Source organism: Aristolochia californica, unplaced genomic scaffold, assembly GCF_029961685.1.
Source record: "Aristolochia californica isolate CCGP_79_NKW_82.1479 unplaced genomic scaffold, dmAriCali1.0.hap1 SCAF_9, whole genome shotgun sequence".
In the NCBI taxonomy this organism is placed as follows: Eukaryota; Viridiplantae; Streptophyta; class Magnoliopsida; order Piperales; family Aristolochiaceae; genus Aristolochia; species Aristolochia californica.
The window spans coordinates 3,530,110-3,548,145 of NW_027182290.1; the positions used below are offsets into that span (position 1 = coordinate 3,530,110).

The following is an 18,036-nucleotide window of genomic DNA, read 5'->3' on the forward strand; positions in this document are numbered from 1 at the left end:
ATTTTAATAAACTCTGTGGTGCCCAATGGTAGCCAACAAACTACTTAAAACTCCCATTGAAAATTCTTAAGATTTCAGCCTATGCTTGTGTTTCCTTCCCACTCTCTCTTTTTCAAAGGCTCCAAGCTTGCTTCTCTTCTCATGATGCAAATTACTGTTCTTCGTGAAACACAAAAGGCATCATCAAGATGTTGGAAGAAAAATGATTTTACCCTCTATCAGTTACACTCTTCATAAAGACTCCTACGACTAATAAATAAACTAACCTGTATTGCTTCTAAACTAAGAGAGCCTCCAGAAGTTGGTATCGCCCTTGTTTTCTCTAGGAGACGACTCTCTCTTGGATGCACTTTCCAATCTTTCAAACTCTTTCAATCCGCCCACCCACCCACCCACCCCACAGATTCAACGTAGCTTAGTTTTCATGAAGTTTACTTCTCTCTTTCAAAACTTCGCAGAGGTTCTAAAGAACCAACCAGTAGAACGAAGAGGAAAGAAGAAGGAATCAGAGGAATCATTTTTCAAAATGGTTTCATGAATTAAATGGAGGGAACGAATGGGGGAGCGTTTTTTTCAACGAAAGAGATTCCAATCACCTCTGTTTTTTTAACTATTTTTCTCTCTCTCTCTCTCGTTCCGTCTTTCTGAAAAGGGAGCTTTGCGGCTCACGGCCCCTGGCCCGAGATAAAAAGCTGGACACGGAACCCGACGAGTTTGTAACAAGAAAGTGGTGTCACGTGGGATGGTGGGCCTTTTGCCAGCCCATCTGAATGCCCATGAGAACTGTGGCACGTGAGAAACGGGCAAGCAATCGAAATGTGGCCAAGTGGGTTTTTGAAATTTGTTCTCTTTTAGGATGATATAATGTCACGTTTTGGATGTTGATTTTATATTGTTGGTAGTAAGTCTCATGTCACTAATTGGCTTTGATTCCATTGGAGAAAATAGAGGGCATTGATAAGCATTATGTCCCCTAAAGTGAAGCTAATGGTAACGAATATTTCACTTTTATTGACCATCAAACCACCAACCTACTCCTATTATCTAGCCTTCTCTTTTCCATTATGCAAGATGATACTTGTTTTTATTTTATTTAATGAATCATTACATGATTTATTCTATAAAGTTATCTGAACACCTAATTGGATTAAATTTTGTCTTATTTTATTATTATTTAAATAATAATAATAATCTGATAAAATTGATACATATATTAATGGTAAACTTGGCCTAGACTCGATCACTGTCCTTGTAACCCCGTCCCCCCTCGTTCCTGTAAACCCGATCCATCCCCGACGTGTGTCAACCATGTTTTATATCTCAATCTTATATATGGGTCGGGTTCAAGCCAGGTTTAAACTTGGCGGGTTTTTTTCTTCGCTCCATCCCCGAGGTGAAATTAGAATCCTAAACCCAAGTTTTTTAGGTTGGGTCAGATCAAATTCCTCGTAAAACCTGACTCGATGCACTCCTACAATTAGGAGTGGCACTGAGCCTCTACAAGCTGCTCGAGCTCGGTTAAAAAAAAAAACTCAGCTCAATTTAATTTTGACTTGAGCTCGGCTCTACTTGGAATAAGTCTCATTAAGTTTAATAAGCTAAGTTTAAATTTTTTTCTTAATATTGATTTTTTAATAAAAATACCTTTTATCCTAATTGATCTCATTAATTTCCTCTTTAGTTGATTGATGATTATTCTTATTTACCTCAAACCTCAAAGTCGATCAATCGTTCAATCCTTTCTGGTTCCTCAACATCGGTGTTATTGATTGTCAATAGAATAAACACTATTGCTAGAGAATTTTACTATTTCTATTAAGTTTATCAAACTAGTTATTGTACATTAGTCTAATCCGTTGGAAAGTCTTAGAATCCTCTACAATAATACGAGTTCATCACCTAATCCTTTATTTATTTTTCTAATTTTAAATGTATGATAAACTCGAATTAGAGCTCAAGCTAGAACTCATTTAGAATTTTTGAGCTTCAATTTAAGGCTCACTCTAACCTGTAGCTCGAGCTCGAGGATAGAACTTTTAATGTCAATCTAAGCTGAATCTTGCACGGGTTCGAACTTGACTCCACTCAGTTTTTTTTAAAACTTCGAGCTGCTGTTGTGTTTATTCTTCTGCGCATGGATAAAGTAGTCTAGACTTTGGTACATTTTTCATCTTTCTCGTTACGTTATTTTGTTATTCTTCTTTGGGACATGAGGGGAGGTACCTCAACCAGTCATTGACATGCTATGTATCCAAGGGATATTCATAATATTATTCTGAGGATGTTTTTCTTGCTTTTATGTGTTTTCATATTAACCATTTCATTCTTTCTAGGTACGAGTTGGTCGTGACTTTCCTTTTGTCCTCTTTGTCAAAAACTGCAGACTACGTCCTGCTTTGAGATTGTTTCAAAACATTCACGTCGTCACTTGTTCTGCAAGTTTGAGATGCTCCGAGGGGACTGATTCTGATGGGAAGATGTTCTCTGTCCGCAGCTTTCTCCCCTTCCAGTATCCATTTAAGAGCGTCCTCACACATCTCAGCAATCTTATTCAAATTTGCACCAATTCAAAAGCAATAAAACAAGGGAAGCAAATCCATCTCCAGATAATCATTCAAGTTTTAAGCCGTATTCCATATTTAACAACCAAATTGATTCAATTTTATGCTGATTGTGACGATTTGGTTCCTGCACTCCACTTGTTTGATGAATTACCACGACCAAATGTCTTTGCTTGGACAGCAGTGCTAGCCTGCTATTGTAGAAATGGGGAGTTCGATAATTGCCTCCAAATGTATCAGGACATCCGAGCACAAGGTATGGCACCCGATGGATATGTCTTTCCCCCGGTGCTTAAGGCCTGTGCAAACCTGTCATCCTTGAAGGATGGAAATCGAGTTTATGGAGATGTGATCAAGTTTGGGACAGCACCCATCTTGCAGGTTTCAAATGCTTTGATCGATATGTATTCAAAATGTCATGATATTGAAAGTGCTAAACAGGTTTTTGATGGAATGTTTGCAAGGGATCTTCTATCATGGAATTCCATTATATCTGGTTATGTGCACAATGGGCTGATTGATTCAGCACAAGAGCTTCTAAGAGTGATGAGATTAGAAGGTTTTGAAGCTGATTTAATCACTTGGAACACAATTTTGGATGCATGTAGTCAAATGGGGCTCATTGAAGAGCTCTGCCAAGTGTTTAGTCAGATAAAAGAGCCAAATATTATCTCTTGGACGTCTTTGATGTTGGGCTATTCAAGAAGTGGGAAGCATGAAAGGGCATTGGGCATATTCAAAAAACTGGTACAAGAGGGACTTGTTTTTCCCGATACCGACATTCTTTCTTGTGCTCTTTCGTCGTCCCGGCATTTAGGGAATCTTAAGAATGGACAAGAAATCCATGGATATGGGATTAAAACTCAAAAGTTTGGTTTTCATCTCTCAGCTGGAGCCGCCTTGGTGGCAATGTATTTGGTGTGTAAGAGAATTAAGGATGCTGAAGTAATTTTTGAGGTGATGAATAAATGTGACACCGTTACATGGAATGCAATCATCTTTGGGTTATCTCAATTGGGAAGGGGTGATGCTGCATGCAAATACTTATTTGATATGCACTCTAAAGGAGTTAAATGTGACCAAATCACAGTTTCTACCATTTTGCCTGTCTGTGATCTCAAATCTGGAAAACAAATCCATGCCCATGTACTGAAAAGCTTTAATGATGTAACTATTTCTGTACAAAATGCTCTAATCAAAATGTACTCTAAATGTGGATCTGTTGGACTTGCTTATTCTGTGTTTTCAAACATGAAAGAAAGGGACACTATCACTTGGAATACCATGATAGGAGGATTCGGTGTGAACGGCCATGGTGGAGCTGCATTAAGGCTTCTTCAAGAAATGAGACAATCAGGTGCTGAACCAAATACTGTGACATTCACCTGTCTGCTTTCTTCTTGTAGCCATGCAGGTCTCGTGGATGAAGGGCTCAAACTCTTCAATAGTTTAAATGTTGACTTTGGGATTACCCCCTCTATGGAGCATTTTGCTTGTGTTGTGGATCTCCTAGCTCGTAATGGCCGAATTGAAGATGCATTTCATTTCATAAATGAAATGCCAATGGAGCCCAATGGAAGCATTTGGGGATCTTTACTTGCTTCCTGTCAATTTTTCCAAAATTTGGATATTGCAGAGGTAGCTGCAGAGAATTTGTTTAGGTTAGAACCTGAAAACACTGGAAATTATGTAACATTGTCAAATATATATTTGATTGTTGGCAAGCAGGATGATGCTTTGAGAGTGAGGAAGCTGATGGAGATGAGAGCATTGAAAAAGCGTTCTGGGTATAGCTTGGTTGAATCTGTGACGGGGACTAATCAAGTTGTTAAAATTTGACTTCTTTGGCAACATGATCTGTTTATGAGAGCTATGGTGAAGTCAAGGTTGATTGAAGTGGAAAATATGCATCATGGCTTTGGTTGATTGAATGATGATGTTGGAACACTGACAAAGAATTAGAGTCATAGGTCTACCACATTTTTGATGAATGTGGCTGACCTTTCTTCAATTTCATGTTGTTCTTTCACCATAATTTCAGATAAGAAAAACAGTTAGAAAGCAAAGCTATTGTCCCTGTCATGGTTTATTGCAACAACATCCCAATAGAAGGCCATATGCTGATTAGACTGCTTATTGTATTACACCTGGCTGTGCTTGTTAGTACACAAGCTGTGGGGGAAGTGCAAAATGTAGCAAGTGAAAAACTGAGAAATGTTTATGGTTTATAACCACTTCCCAAAGAGATGTCATGCATGGTGTCATTTGAGTCCATCCAATGAGATGGTAATTGATGGCTTTTCCTAACTAAAAAGATCTGTGGAGACTTTATTAATGGAAAATGTTTGTTCTTTCCCTAATATATACATTGGAGTTGTCATACTCGGTCTATTTTGGTGCTTTCACTCCAATTACTGTACTCAAATTCTGTTTATGGTCATGCATACGTTCTGGAAATCTTTTTCGGTTAATTGGATCCTTTAGGCTCTTTTCATTTGTCCCAAACACACATCACATTGAGGAAACAGCAAACCTGCTGGTAAGAAGGTCAATGCCAGAAATGCAGCTGAAGCAAGGAAGAAAGCTTGGTAGAGTCATTGACCAATTTAGTATTTATTGTTTTGGATATTAGCGGAACAATGGGAACTAGAGAAGAGAGAAGAAAGTTATGTGCAGAAGAGGGAAGCAAAGGAGAGAATGTCAACATGTTTGAGCTAAACTCCTCTTTTGTCCACTTATAACATGAACTTGAGTATGCAAATAATCCAATAATATGCCTGGCTTTAAGCCTTTTTTCCTTCCTTTTAATTGACAATGAGGAGTGAGGATTCAATTAAAGAAATTCGTGAGAGAAGAAGGTTACAAATGAGAGATTACAAGAGATCAGGGAGATTTGAATGGGGAAGGAGGTATTGATAGCAAGGTGTTAAATCCCCCCTTTCCCTAGGCTATGCATCAGCAATGCTATTGGTGTTCCTAGGAGTATGCAAACAAGAGACTTCAAGTTTTCACAAATATTTTCAATCTCATCCAAGTACATCAAGAAACGGCCTGATGGACTCTTTTTCTCACTAGCCCAACTAATACCAACAGCCAAGTCACCCTCAGAATGAAGGAGGCTGCAAATCTGCTCATGAAGGGTTCAAGGCCATTTGAGGAACACTTTCAACTCCGCCATCGTTGCTTCTACTACTTATCTTCTCTTAGTCTTTGAACAATAACAAAAGTTGTTTTTTGTTCATAATCACATGTCTGTTGTAGTGCCCACTCCCCTGAGCGAATGCCAGTCTGATCCCTGGTCTTGTCTGACAGAGTTGGGATTGTCGTGTCAGTCCTGGTCCATGGCTTCAGAAGTTCAGGGTAGGTGGTCATTTTGAATTTGGGTTTGCATTTATCAGCTTGTCTCGCATGATGTTGGGAAATAGCTTATGATTATTTTGCAGTTTGTACAACTGGTACTTGTTAGCAAACATAGGCTGTCCACTGCTACATGCAAGTGTGAAATTTTTGATATTTCCGAAGCAAACAACTGGCATGAGTTATTTAATGTTAAATTGTTCTGTATACAGGGACCAAGCATGTATCAATGCAGCTACCAAGAGCGTTCTCTGGCTTAACGAATCTCTTTTCCAATAAAAGTTTTGTTCTCCTTGTCTTTCTTGTTGTGTCAGGTTATGCATTACCTACCTCTGTCAGGTTGCAGGATATTTATCTTTTCTGAATTCAGCCAAGTTTGGAGAGTTTCCTCTTTAATTTACATTGATAATGAAACTTGATTAATTTGGTCATAAAAAAAAACTTTCTAGCTCCCAACTTGTATCCTTGTTGGCTTTTTTTTTGCCATAGCTTGCTCTGGCTATGGCCCTTTACGTCAAGCCTAGTCCTTATCAGTTGTGTTCTTGATTAGTTATACATCAAGTATTGAGATGGAGGATGTTTCTGAGAGTGGTTGTTAGGTTCAGTATTACCAACTGGAGACAATGAATAATTTTTTTGATATAATGTTAAATCTTTAACATATTTTTACATGTTATAATAGATAGGGTGTTGATATGCTGGTTCACTTGCAGACAAAATGACTATTTGGTTAATAATAAGCGTAAACGTCTAAGACCTGGAAAAGTCTCTCCTCGGTTGCCAGTTCCTGATCATATAATCAGGTTGCCATATTTTGGTTTGAGGCAGTCACCTGGAATATCTGAAGGGCTTGAAGTGCATGACAAGAACGGAAAAGAGTGCATGAGAGCACCAGGGCCATTTGCAACTCAGGTTTTGGAGTAGGCTGGCATTTTGGTTAAGGTGATACTTTTAAAAACACAATTCGGTTTTGATGTCTCACAGGAACTTAAATTCTGGGGTTGTTTTTTATCTACTGATTGATACTTCTAGAAGTTTATTTGATACTGCTCCTTGCTACTTTGAATAGGAGTTCATTTTGCCCCTTGGCTTTCAGCAGACTGTTCATGTTATTAGCAACCAAGTGTAAAGACTGATGAAATTGACAAAGCAGTTCACCAAATGATTAAAGCTTATCCTTCACCTCTTGGTTATTGTGGGTTCCCCAAGAGTGTCTGCACATCAGTAAATGAATGCATCTGCCATGGGATTCCAGATTCACATGAGCTTGAGGTCTTGTACACTAATTCTTTCAGTTATTTAATGATTTGTTTGTCTGTAATTGAAATACTTTTGTACCCTAACTGTGCTTAAATCTACTTGTTCACAGGATGGAGACATAATCAACATTGAAGTTACTGTTTATTTCCTTGTCCTTTTTGGCTCCTTATTTGATTTGGGTTTAGGGGGTCTTTTCTCCTTCTCTTTTGCAATTTCATATGAGTTGATTATGTTTTCTTCTTCCTCCTCCCTCCTGATTCATAATTTAGGGAAAGGAGGCTGTACCCAAGATTTTCCTCTTTAGAAAAGCCACACTATTCACAAGAATGTCATTAACCTTATTATACTTACAACCATGCCACTCTTTTCATTTTATTGTTAAAAGTTTATAAAAATATAAAAAAATAGTTTAACATAAATCATGAATGCATAGATAATAAATTAATGTATAATAAAAATTACTTTTTTGGCCACTTCATTTAAATATGATGGTTAAATTAAAAATTGAGTGCACCTAAGCTTAGATGGATTTAGGTCAATACTCCCTTTTTCCCTTCCAAATTTATTCGTAAATAGTGCTAATGGTCCTCTTGATTACAATGACTTTAAAATCTTTACTTGTAGGCTATTTACTTTCTAATTCCTCACTTTCCAGTTTAACTGAAAGAAGAATTCAACTTTGATCATCTCAGGTAACCAAGGACTGCCTTGATAATGCAATATCAATTTGTGCATCAGGTGTGGAGCTCAAAAGAATTGGCCGAATAATACAGTATGTAAGGACATGTTTTAGAATTGGAATTCACACAAGTGCATTTGATTCTTATGAGGAAAAGACAATTATAACTTATTTCCATAATATCATATTAGATTCATTATTGACTAACACAAGTTAATATCTTTTCTTGAGAATAATAACTTTTAACTTTCAGGATTTTATTCATATAAGAGATATTATTCAGTGATCATGCAGATAAGTTTGGATTCACCCTGTCATGTGGGATGATATTTGGACAGTGATGACTGAAGATGGAAGCCTGTCTGCCCAGTTTGAGCACTCTATCCTAGTTACAGAAAATGGGTCTAAAATCTTGACTCAAAGCTAGACTCACCCAAAGCTCCTCAAGTTCTTAATCCTTCGATTGAGCATTATTTTGTGTATTTACTACTGCCTCTTTTTGAATTTTAAGTTTCCATGATGTATAATTATAATAAAATAAGATTAAGGGGGTGAATAAAAGAAGAGATGTGGAGAGAAGGTTTTAGAAGAGAAGAGGAAGATTAGGGTAATAATTTTTTTCACCCTTTCCCTTAAGTTGTATTTATAAATATCAAAAGTATTAATATTACAATAATACCTTTCACCCTAGTAAGAGTGAATAAGAAACATAAATCATAAATTAATTACATAAGTGTCATATTTATGATATGACTCTTTATTTACCATTAAGTGTCATTCTCATTGGTCAATGGGTTTGAGTTCATTTTCTACACACTTGGACTGTGAGTAGCAAATGGAAGAAATCTAAAAGTTCTTTTTGGACACTCATGCGGACATGTAGACCAAAATCTGAACAACTTAAAAAAGTTTATCTCGTCTTTTATTGTACTATAAAGATTTTGTGGGAGAGAATAGAAAGTGATCATGTTTACTACCTAATCGACAAATTTCCATTTAAAAAGTATGGATGGCAAGTGCATAGGAAAGGTTAATCCAGTTGGTAACTTGATTATAGTGTAAATAAATTTTTTTATCTGCACATCATATTGATTAGTGTTTGGATGATTGAAAACAATTTCTAACTCATTCAATTCAATTTTGATAGTAAAAAATAAAATTGGGTACACCTAATTAAGCTTACCTTGACTAAGGTTAATCTAAGTTAATACACAAAGATCAGCACGAATATTAGTTACACAAATTCAAGCTATTTTAAGTATTAAAGACTTGAGTAATCAGAGCAAACTGGTAAAACAGTTGAACAAAAGAAAATTTCTTGATCTGGAATGCGTCTAATTGAGGGAATTTCTTTATCCGTGATGACAGTTGATAAGTCCACATCTACTTTCAGAAAATTTGAGCGAGATCTCTGTTATCTATTCCAAGCTTTTTCGATGGCAGAGACCATGAGAGTTTACTCAATAAACGTAAGGAACTGAAATTGAAAAAACAGAGACATGATAACGCTTCTGACTACTTCTGGGTGTTTTCCATTAAAAAAGGACTCCAGCTTTTGGCCAGAATGAACTCGGAGGAGAATTTCTTGCACGCCTGACTCTTGATTGAAAAGGTTAATTACAGTGTAAAGAAAATTTGAGAGAAAGAGAGAGAAAGAGAGAGAGAGAGAGTGGTTCTTCCCAGGTTTACGTGTTAAGAATGAGATTGACAGATGCAAAGAGTAGACCTTTTCTGTTAATACTCTTGGAAGAGCCATTGAAGTCTCTTATTACTGCGTGTTCTCATATTGGGATATTACCTTTACGTGCAAGAGTCAAACAATCCTTACTTTGCGTGAGCAAGGAAAGATTTCCTTCTTCAGTGAGCAGGAACATGGTTGGTTTATTTTGCGTGCAGGAAGAAAACCCTAATTTGCATGAGAAGATTGAAAGGTCAACTGAAGGGTTCCATGAAGAACACCAGGAGGTTCACCGCCATGAAATTCCGTAAACCATAATCACCTTATTTGATTTTAAGTTTATACAAACAAATGCCACAACGTATCTGCCAATATTGTTAAGAATAGATTTACAATAAGAAAGATATTATACTTGTTACATAGGATACCGTAAATTGAATTCACTAGGTGAAGGCTTTGGAGATTTTGCTAGAGAGGGTTACTTGTTGGTCTTCAAAAAGTTAGCCAAGAAGATAATTTAGTTTCTCCATTCCAGCTGATATTGCTTATGAGTAGTTGATGTGAGTTTCCTTTTCCAATTCCCTCTATAAAGATCAGAAAAAATCTAGTGTAGAAGAGGACTCACATCTTCCTAAAGAAATGACCTCTTCTTCCTCTTCATCTTCTTCTCACTTCACAACATTCTCAAACATGAAGGAAAGCTTCCCTAATCAACCAAATATACCTCCATTATATGGTCATAAAATCACTGTCCTCAGCATTGATGGAGGTGGCATCAGAGGCATTATACCTGCAACTATCCTCAGCTTCCTTGAATCCAAGCTTCAAGTTCTCTCTCTCTCTCCTCTCTCTCTCTCTCTCTCAATGTTGGGATTGTTTATAATTACTTTGTTTTTGTGAATCAGGAGTTAGATGGAGAAGAAGCAAGAATCGCAGATTATTTTGATGTGATAGCAGGAACAAGCACAGGAAGCCTAGTGACAGCAATGTTGGCTGCTCCAGGGCATAACGGACGTCCTCTTGTTGTAGCAAAGGATATCATCCCTTTCTATCTCAAATTTAGCCCAGTAATATTCCCTCAATGCATGTAAGCTCGATCATTTTCCTTTTTTCCTTTTTTCTTTGTTAAAGTAACCTGAATCAAACTATCTTGAAAATAGATAAAAATGCTGTAAAAAAACTAGTGTGAAGTATAAACAATTCTTACTAGGTAAAACCAGCTCCTTTCAACTATCATTGGTGACACTTCTTGATTCTAAATGCTTTTCTAGAGGACAGTTTAGTTCGATAATTACGAAATTAAAGGTTTTACTTGGACCCAAATACGACGGTAAAAATCTTCGCAAAGTTACCCGAGACACTCTTGGTGGCTTGCGGCTGCATGAGACTATTACTAATGTTGTCATTCCAACGTTTGACATAAAAAAGCTTCAACCCATCGTCTTCTCCTCCTATGAGGTAAGGAAATGCTCATCACTCTATCTATAGAACTACTAATACACTGTAAACCATGTTTAATGTTCTTGTGGAAATACAGGCTGTTAATGATTCTTCTAAGGATGCTTTACTATCAGATATCTGCATTGGTAGCTCATCAGCACCAACATATCTACCGGCACACTATTTTGAAACGAAGGATTCTAAGAGCAATGTCAAGGAGTTCAATCTCATCGATGGCGCAATTGCAGCAAATAATCCCGTAAGAAAGCCGATTTGGGCCTTGACTTAATCTAATAAGAGATAATTAGTTCAAAGATTGTGATCTTACCATCAAGAATCAAGGTTTTCTCAGTCAATACATGATTATGTTCTTGTGGAATATATCTTGCAGACATCAGTGGCAGTGAGGTTGCTCATGAGTGAGTCATTAAAGGCCAAAGTGGATTACCTACCCAGTAACACTGTAGATTATGGGAGATTTCTGGTGATATCACTAGGAACAGGAACCTCAAAGAAAGAGATGAAATATAATGCAAAAATGGCTTCAAAGTGGGGAGTGTTGGATTGGTTATACACACATGGTGGTTCTCCTTTAATTGATATGTTTACTCAAGCCAGTGTAGAAATGGTTGATTACCACATGTTAATCCTCTTCAATTCCCTTCATTGTGAACATAATTATCTTCGAATCCAGGTATATTTTGATTAAGTTTCTGATGATCTCATCGATATATTTTTGTTTCCCTTTGGAAGTTATCTAATGGCTTGCTATGACGAACAAATTCAAGCAGGATGATATGTTAACTGGTGATTCATCCTCTGCTGATATTGCTACAAAGGAAAACTTAGAGAATCTAGTAAGGATAGGAGAAAGGCTGTTGCAGAAACCTGTATCCAGGATGAATTTGGACACTGGTATCTTGAACCCAATTGAAAACGAAGGCACCAATGAAGAAGCTCTTATAAGGTGATAATAAATCAAGCTGACTTCTTTGTGTACAAATCTTATTGATTTTCACCATTGGTTTTGATAACATGAATATGCTTGCAGGTTTGCCAAATTACTGTCCGAAGAAAGAAGATTAAGGAAACAAACTTATTCGCAGCACTCTCTTGACTCTAAGAAGTGATCATATTCATCAAGCGTCGTAGACAATTCGATTCTCATATAGGAACACGATATGCTATTTAATCATTATATCATAAATAATTTAGTTTTGAAAGCCATTCAACCTGTATTTGGGTCCTCAATGGTTTACAATTTTTACTTGTGAGTGTCATTTCATTCGTGGAGATATGAAAGTTAATTTTCACTTGGGTGTTTAATCAAAATTGTTTTCTGCAACTGTTTGCACATTTCTGCCATGTTTTGTATGATAGAGATAAAGAAGATAAGGATAAGAGAAGTTGAGATTATCTCAACTTGTACCTCTACAATCATGTACACTTGTAACTCTACAATCATGTAAACTCTCTTAGAGATAATCATTATCATGTAAAACCTTATCATTCTATAACCAATAAATAACGGTATCAATGAATGTAAAGTCTTTGTTATCCTATGTTCAATTTGTTGAGTTTATCTTCCCTTTCACTTCACTTCACTTCAGTCTCATCTTGACCGCCCCTCATCTGACACACTCTCCCATTGGTGATCCTCTGTGTCTTTCCTCTCGGCTACTGTCACATCATCTACACTCACACTTCAGTTTGGCACGATATTCACCGATCCATGTGAATATCACTCTTTCACTCACGCAAGAAACATATAGCTTTGGATTACCACTTCATTCGAGAACACGTTCAGAGTGGTGTTCTTCGGGTGACTCATGTCTCATCTGCTGATCAATTAGCAGATGTTTTCACCAAACCGCTTTCTTGAACACGCTTCCTCTTCTTGGAGACCAGATTGGAATCCCCTCTCGGAGCTTCATCTCGTAGGGGCATGATAGAGATAAAGAAGATGAGGATAAGAGAAGTTGAGATTGTCTCAATTTGTAACTCTATAGTTATGTATACTTGTAATTCTACAATCATGTAAACTCTCTTAGAGATAATCATTACCATGTAAAACCTTATCATTCTGTAACCTATAAATAATGGTATCAATGAATGTAAAGTATCATATTATTTATTTATCTCATTCTACACTGCAAGCATTCGGTTGTATTGAGGTGAACAATGGTGTCTCCCATGCTGTATTTCTGCTTCTTATGGCCGTCCTTATCGCCAACTTTGACCTTTCTCTCCGACAACAACCATATCTCCTTCTCCTACTCAGCGAAGCTATTGGGATGAGTATGGAGATGGCCCTTACGCCGGAGATTCCGAGGTCAGGTGATGAAGTGGAATGGTTGCACTGAAACATGGAGGTATTTTGCAATCCAACTACAAAGGTTGTTTCAAATTTCAACTTCGTTTGCATTATGTGGAAATTAATTAGAAAACATAAAGTAATAGAGAAGACTTAAAAGAGCTTGGCAGATAGAGAAGGCTAAACGTGCAACCTCTCGTTCCGAATAAAATTTCCCTGATTATGTAATTACATACAATTACAAGTACATCTCCAAAGCACTTAAACATAACTATCCTAACTTGTTATTTAAATGAATATAAAGTTTTTATTCAGAGCTTTTGTAAGAATATCACCATGTTACTTAAACGACTATACATATGGAGTATAAATATTCTCACTCAACAATTCCAGTAAAATGAAACACTGGATTCCTCATAATAAAAATCACTACCTAGTTATCACAACCTATCTCCATCTAAATAGAAACTAGGATCTCCAAGATCTTTGATTTGAAACACTTTGGTCAAATTCTCCTTAACTTGTTGAATTCCCACATACTTACTTCTTGTGATGATATTATCATTTACATAAATAGCCACAAGTATCATGCTATGTGTTCCATTTTTAGCGATCACTTACACATCGTTTAAAACCCAAGTTTTACCACAACTTTGGTAAATTTATCAAATCAAGCACGAGGGGATTGTTTCAACCCATAAATTGTTTTTCTGAGACAATATATTTTCTCCCCCTCAACCACATAACCAGGTGGTTGAATCTTATACACATCCTCAAATAAGTCACCTTGAAGGAAAACGTTTTTAACATCTAGCTTTAAAAATTAACAACAAGGGATACGAGAACATGTACTGCATTTAACTTCGCCATTGGTAAAAAACTTTCATCATAGTCAACGCCATATGATTGAGTATACTCCTTCAGCACTAACCTTAATTTATACTGAGTAATTGTTCCATTCGGATTATATTTTAAGGTAAATACTCATTTGTAGCGCACTTTTTTTTTGGGTGGAAGTACGACTGAATTCCAAATGTTATTCTGATATATTGCATTCGCCCATGGCAACTTTCTACCTTGGATCAAGATGGGCCTACTCATAAGTGGCAGGGGTACTAGAAGAAGACACAAAACTATGAGTGAAAAAAAAGTGTTCAAGAGGGTGAGAGGAAGAGGAGCGGGACTCCTTACGAAGAGCAATAGGTCTTGTGCCATATGGTGGGCCAACACAACAAGAGAAGATGGATTTTAGAACTTACCTCAGAACCATCAAAGAACTCTAGAGGAGAGTGATTAACAATGGGAGACGAGATCTCACTGGGTTGCTCATCATATATAATAAGTTGATGTGATGGAATTAAAGGTATCAACATCCCTATGATAGGCTCAAAGCCATGCACAAAAACACTAGAGTAGAAAGGTTGTTCATAAAAAAAGTAACATCTATTGAGATAAATATTTTTTCGTTAAATGGAGAATAACAAAAATACTTTTTTTGAGTTTTAGAGTAACCAAGGAAGACACATTTAACTACTTTAGGACTAAACTTATTTTGGATGTGGAAAGTGTTACGCACAAAAGAAACACATCCAAACACTCAAGGAAGGAACAAAAGGGCAAATAAATTTGTAAACAATCTAGAGAATGGTGTTTGACCTTGTAAAACACCAGAAGACATCCGATTAATAAAGAAATAGGTAGTGAGAATAGCATGAGACCAATAATAATGAGGTACATTCATGGATAACATAATCGTTCGTGCAACCTCAACAAGATGCCTATTCTTTCATTCTGATACACAATTCGGTTGAGGTGTGTAAACACAAAAGTATCGATGAATGATGCCTTTCTTTTGACATAAAGATCGAGACTGAGAAGAGAACTACTCTTTAACATTATCTGACTTGAAATTTTAAATCTTCTTTTTAAATTGATCTTCAACCATAGCACAAAACTATTCAAAGATAGATAAATTTTTTGATCTATCCTTCATTAAATAAAGCCAAGTTACTGTAGAATAATCATCAACAAAAATCACAAAATACTTAGATTGTGAAATATTTGAAACATGAGTTGGCCCCCAAACATCTGAATGAACTAAAGAAAACTAATTGGAGACTACTTTTTCTTGAAACACAAATCAACCATAGCACAAAACTATTCAAAGATAGATAAAAATTTCGATCTATCCTTCATTAAATAAACCCAAGTTACTCTAGAATAATCATCCACGAAAATCACAAAATACTTAGATTGTAAAATATTTGAAACATGAGTTGGCCCCCAAACATCTGAATGAACTAAAGAAAATAAACTAGAAGCTACTTTATCATGTTTAGGAAGAAACATGAATCTGTGATACTTCCCAAGCTCATAAAACTCAGAATTTAATTGAGTAAGAGATTTAAGTGATGAAACCAATTTTTGTTTATTAGTCAATGAGAGATGACCAAGCCTATTATGCCACTATTTTGCATCTGGATTGGTTGTTGATACAACTATTAGGATGGAAGAGTCCAAAAAGTAGAAACCTCCTCTTTCATAGTCACCACCAATCATCTATTTCATCATAATGTCCTGAAAAACACAACGAGAGGAAAAAAATGTAACAAAACAATAAACATTTTGGTCAATTGACTAATTGATAGGAGGCTCAATGAAAATTATGAAACAAAAGAAATATTATTGACTAATAGAGAGGAGGATATATGAGAGGTTCCAGTACCTGGCACTTTAGTTTGGGACTCATCTGCAATAGATACAAGTCGATCTGTAACACAAGGGGATAGGGAGGTTAAGTTACCAACTTTACTAGTAAGATGTTTAGAGGCTTCAAAATTAATAATCCAATTTAATCAAAAGGAACATGAACCAAGAGCATACATACCTGTAATAGCAATAGTGGTTGTATGCGCGCTTGAGGGAGCAATATCTTGAGTTTCTATAAGAAATCATAGCCCTCTTTTGTGAAAGTCAACTACCCTTTGGAGGGATCTAAAGTGACCTCTTTACAAATTTCTATTGCTAGTGTTGATGCATGATTAGCTTTGTAAAAATCTGGTTTCCCATATTAATTCCAACACTTCTCAACTATATGATTACTGAGGTCTAAAAAGGTACACTTTCTATTTTGACCAAAATTTTAGTTAGTAGTAGAATCAACACCTCTTCCTCAACGTCTACCATCAAATCGACCTCCTCTTCCTTGATTATAGTTGCCACTCCCCCTACCTTGAAAGAACATAGCTGAATGTTCTAGTTGCTCTGGCTGAGATGTAGATTCTTTGTGTGGAATCCAGAGCATTGCAACCCAAACATCATCAAAAGATGGTCTAGCAAAAGGGTTAAGTACCAAAGTTTTTGTAACTTCAAGATAGGGCTTTAAGTTGGTCAAGTATATGGCAGAAACTAGTGATTCTCTTTCTCAAGTTATAATGTTTATAGAGTATAGTTGTGAAACTTTCCACTTTTGTAAGAAACCACAAAATCTAGCAAAGCACTCATGGAGATTATCACTTTACTTAGTCATATAAATCTCTTGGAAAATATTATAAATCTTCTAAAGACTGTCAGGAGTGGAATATAAAACAAGTCTGCCAAATATCTTTGGTTATATCTAAGTGAACAAAATTGTTAGCAACAGATTAATCCATGCTATTTATCAACCAACCGATGACCAAAATGTCCTCCATCAATCACTTATGATAGGAAGTCATCTTCTTTAAGAGGAGGTTGTGTCAAGTGTCCGACAAAATCACTTGTTATAAGAAAGCTTTTGACAAATTGGGTCCATGATGAATAATTACTTTTTCCCTTTAGTGGAATGATAGTGATTCTTAAAAAAATCATGTTTTGTTGAATTCAACATAGGAATAACTAAATTTTTTGTGATCCTTCAGCCATTAGACCAGCCACAAAATTCTTCAATTACTCAAGAGGAAGAAAAGTAACATAATTAAGTAATTAGAGAAACCAATTAATAAAATTATAGATACCGAACTCAGTAGATGATTGGAATTCCAACACTTGTATGAAAGCTCATGTGCCTATAGAATACAATGAGTTATAAGATAAAAAAACACAATGGCTAAAGCAAAAAAACTGTTCTTAATTACTCCTTTGATGCCCCCGAAACTTTTAGGACATGGGATTTTTTTTAAACACTTGCAATCAAACAACTTCTCATTCAACTATTAGCTTGAAACCCTAATTTAGGGTTTCATGACTTTGAGACTAAAACTTCAAATTTTACCAACTTGTGATCATAATTTATAGAAGAGTTTGTAAATTTTATAGATTGATTTTATGGTATCAATAACACTGATTTTTTTAAGCCAAATAATCACCAAACAGAAAAAAAAAACTCACTTTAAGCTGTCTTATAGCTACCAAAAACGAAATTTTGAGAGATTTCAATACTTGACTTGAGAGATCAACAAAAGGACTGAGATTGATGATTTTAAGAATTAAAAACACACAAAAGAAATACCTTAACAATTTGTTTTAATAACAAAGACTTTCTAAACTTTTTCCAGGTCATAGTTTCTTCAAAACTTGATGGAGGACAACTCCCTCTTCATGCTCTTTTGCATAATTTTAGAAAAGTTTAATAAAATATTAGAATCCATACTTTGATACCAAGTTATATTTTAGGGTTTCATACTAGAAAGAGCTGGAGTTGAGGTGAAGAAGAGGTAAGGAAAAGAACAAGGCAAAAAAAAAAAAAAAAAAAGAGAAAGAAGAGCTT

At 36.0% G+C, this 18,036-nt stretch overlaps 3 protein-coding genes across 10 annotated transcripts; all 3 read left to right on the forward strand.

Annotated features, from left to right (window-relative positions):
- The first annotated feature begins 2,039 nt into the window (after positions 1-2,039).
- On the forward strand, positions 2,040-8,495 carry LOC137941174 (pentatricopeptide repeat-containing protein DOT4, chloroplastic-like). 8 transcript variants are annotated; one of them, XM_068786474.1, is made up of 7 exons: positions 2,040-2,158; positions 2,334-5,921; positions 6,131-6,232; positions 6,632-6,860; positions 6,988-7,190; positions 7,288-7,950; positions 8,141-8,495. In XM_068786474.1, exon 2 carries the CDS (start codon positions 2,478-2,480, stop codon positions 4,398-4,400), a length of 1,923 nt encoding a protein of 640 aa, XP_068642575.1. In that variant the 5' UTR covers positions 2,040-2,158; positions 2,334-2,477; the 3' UTR covers positions 4,401-5,921; positions 6,131-6,232; positions 6,632-6,860; positions 6,988-7,190; positions 7,288-7,950; positions 8,141-8,495. The 8 variants fall into 8 exon arrangements, with proteins under 8 accessions (XP_068642575.1, XP_068642577.1, XP_068642579.1 ...); XM_068786476.1 differs by having other exon boundaries at positions 6,131-6,860; positions 7,288-7,954; XM_068786478.1 differs by having other exon boundaries at positions 6,131-6,860; positions 7,288-7,954; positions 8,152-8,495.
- On the forward strand, positions 5,903-7,300 carry LOC137940204 (methionine aminopeptidase 1D, chloroplastic/mitochondrial-like). The gene is made up of 5 exons (XM_068785139.1): positions 5,903-5,921; positions 6,131-6,257; positions 6,632-6,830; positions 7,035-7,195; positions 7,288-7,300. The coding sequence occupies exons 1-5, from the start codon at positions 5,903-5,905 to the stop codon at positions 7,298-7,300; spliced, it is 519 nt and encodes a 172-aa protein (XP_068641240.1).
- A 1,730-nt stretch (positions 8,496-10,225) lies between the features above and the next one.
- Positions 10,226-12,105, forward strand: LOC137940205 (patatin-like protein 1). Its single transcript, XM_068785140.1, has 7 exons — positions 10,226-10,363; positions 10,441-10,622; positions 10,807-10,993; positions 11,073-11,234; positions 11,367-11,669; positions 11,767-11,942; positions 12,027-12,105. Exons 1-7 carry the CDS (start codon positions 10,226-10,228, stop codon positions 12,103-12,105), a joined length of 1,227 nt encoding a protein of 408 aa, XP_068641241.1.
- Positions 12,106-18,036: the final 5,931 nt, after the last annotated feature.

Excerpts from the sequence above, each read along its gene's own strand:
- LOC137940205 (XM_068785140.1), top strand. The coding sequence starts at position 10,226 with ATGAAGGAAAGCTTCCCTAATCAACCAAATATACCTCCATTATATGGT. Across the intron at positions 10,364-10,440 it reads TCCTTGAATCCAAGCTTCAA|GAGTTAGATGGAGAAGAAGC; the intron begins GTTCTCTCTCTC and ends TTTGTGAATCAG. Across the intron at positions 11,943-12,026 it reads AATGAAGAAGCTCTTATAAG|GTTTGCCAAATTACTGTCCG; the intron begins GTGATAATAAAT and ends ATATGCTTGCAG.
- LOC137941174 (XM_068786476.1), top strand. The coding sequence starts at position 2,478 with ATGTTCTCTGTCCGCAGCTTTCTCCCCTTCCAGTATCCATTTAAGAGC.
- LOC137940204 (XM_068785139.1), top strand. Across the intron at positions 6,258-6,631 it reads GCATTACCTACCTCTGTCAG|ACAAAATGACTATTTGGTTA; the intron begins GTTGCAGGATAT and ends GTTCACTTGCAG. Across the intron at positions 6,831-7,034 it reads CAGGGCCATTTGCAACTCAG|CAACCAAGTGTAAAGACTGA; the intron begins GTTTTGGAGTAG and ends TCATGTTATTAG.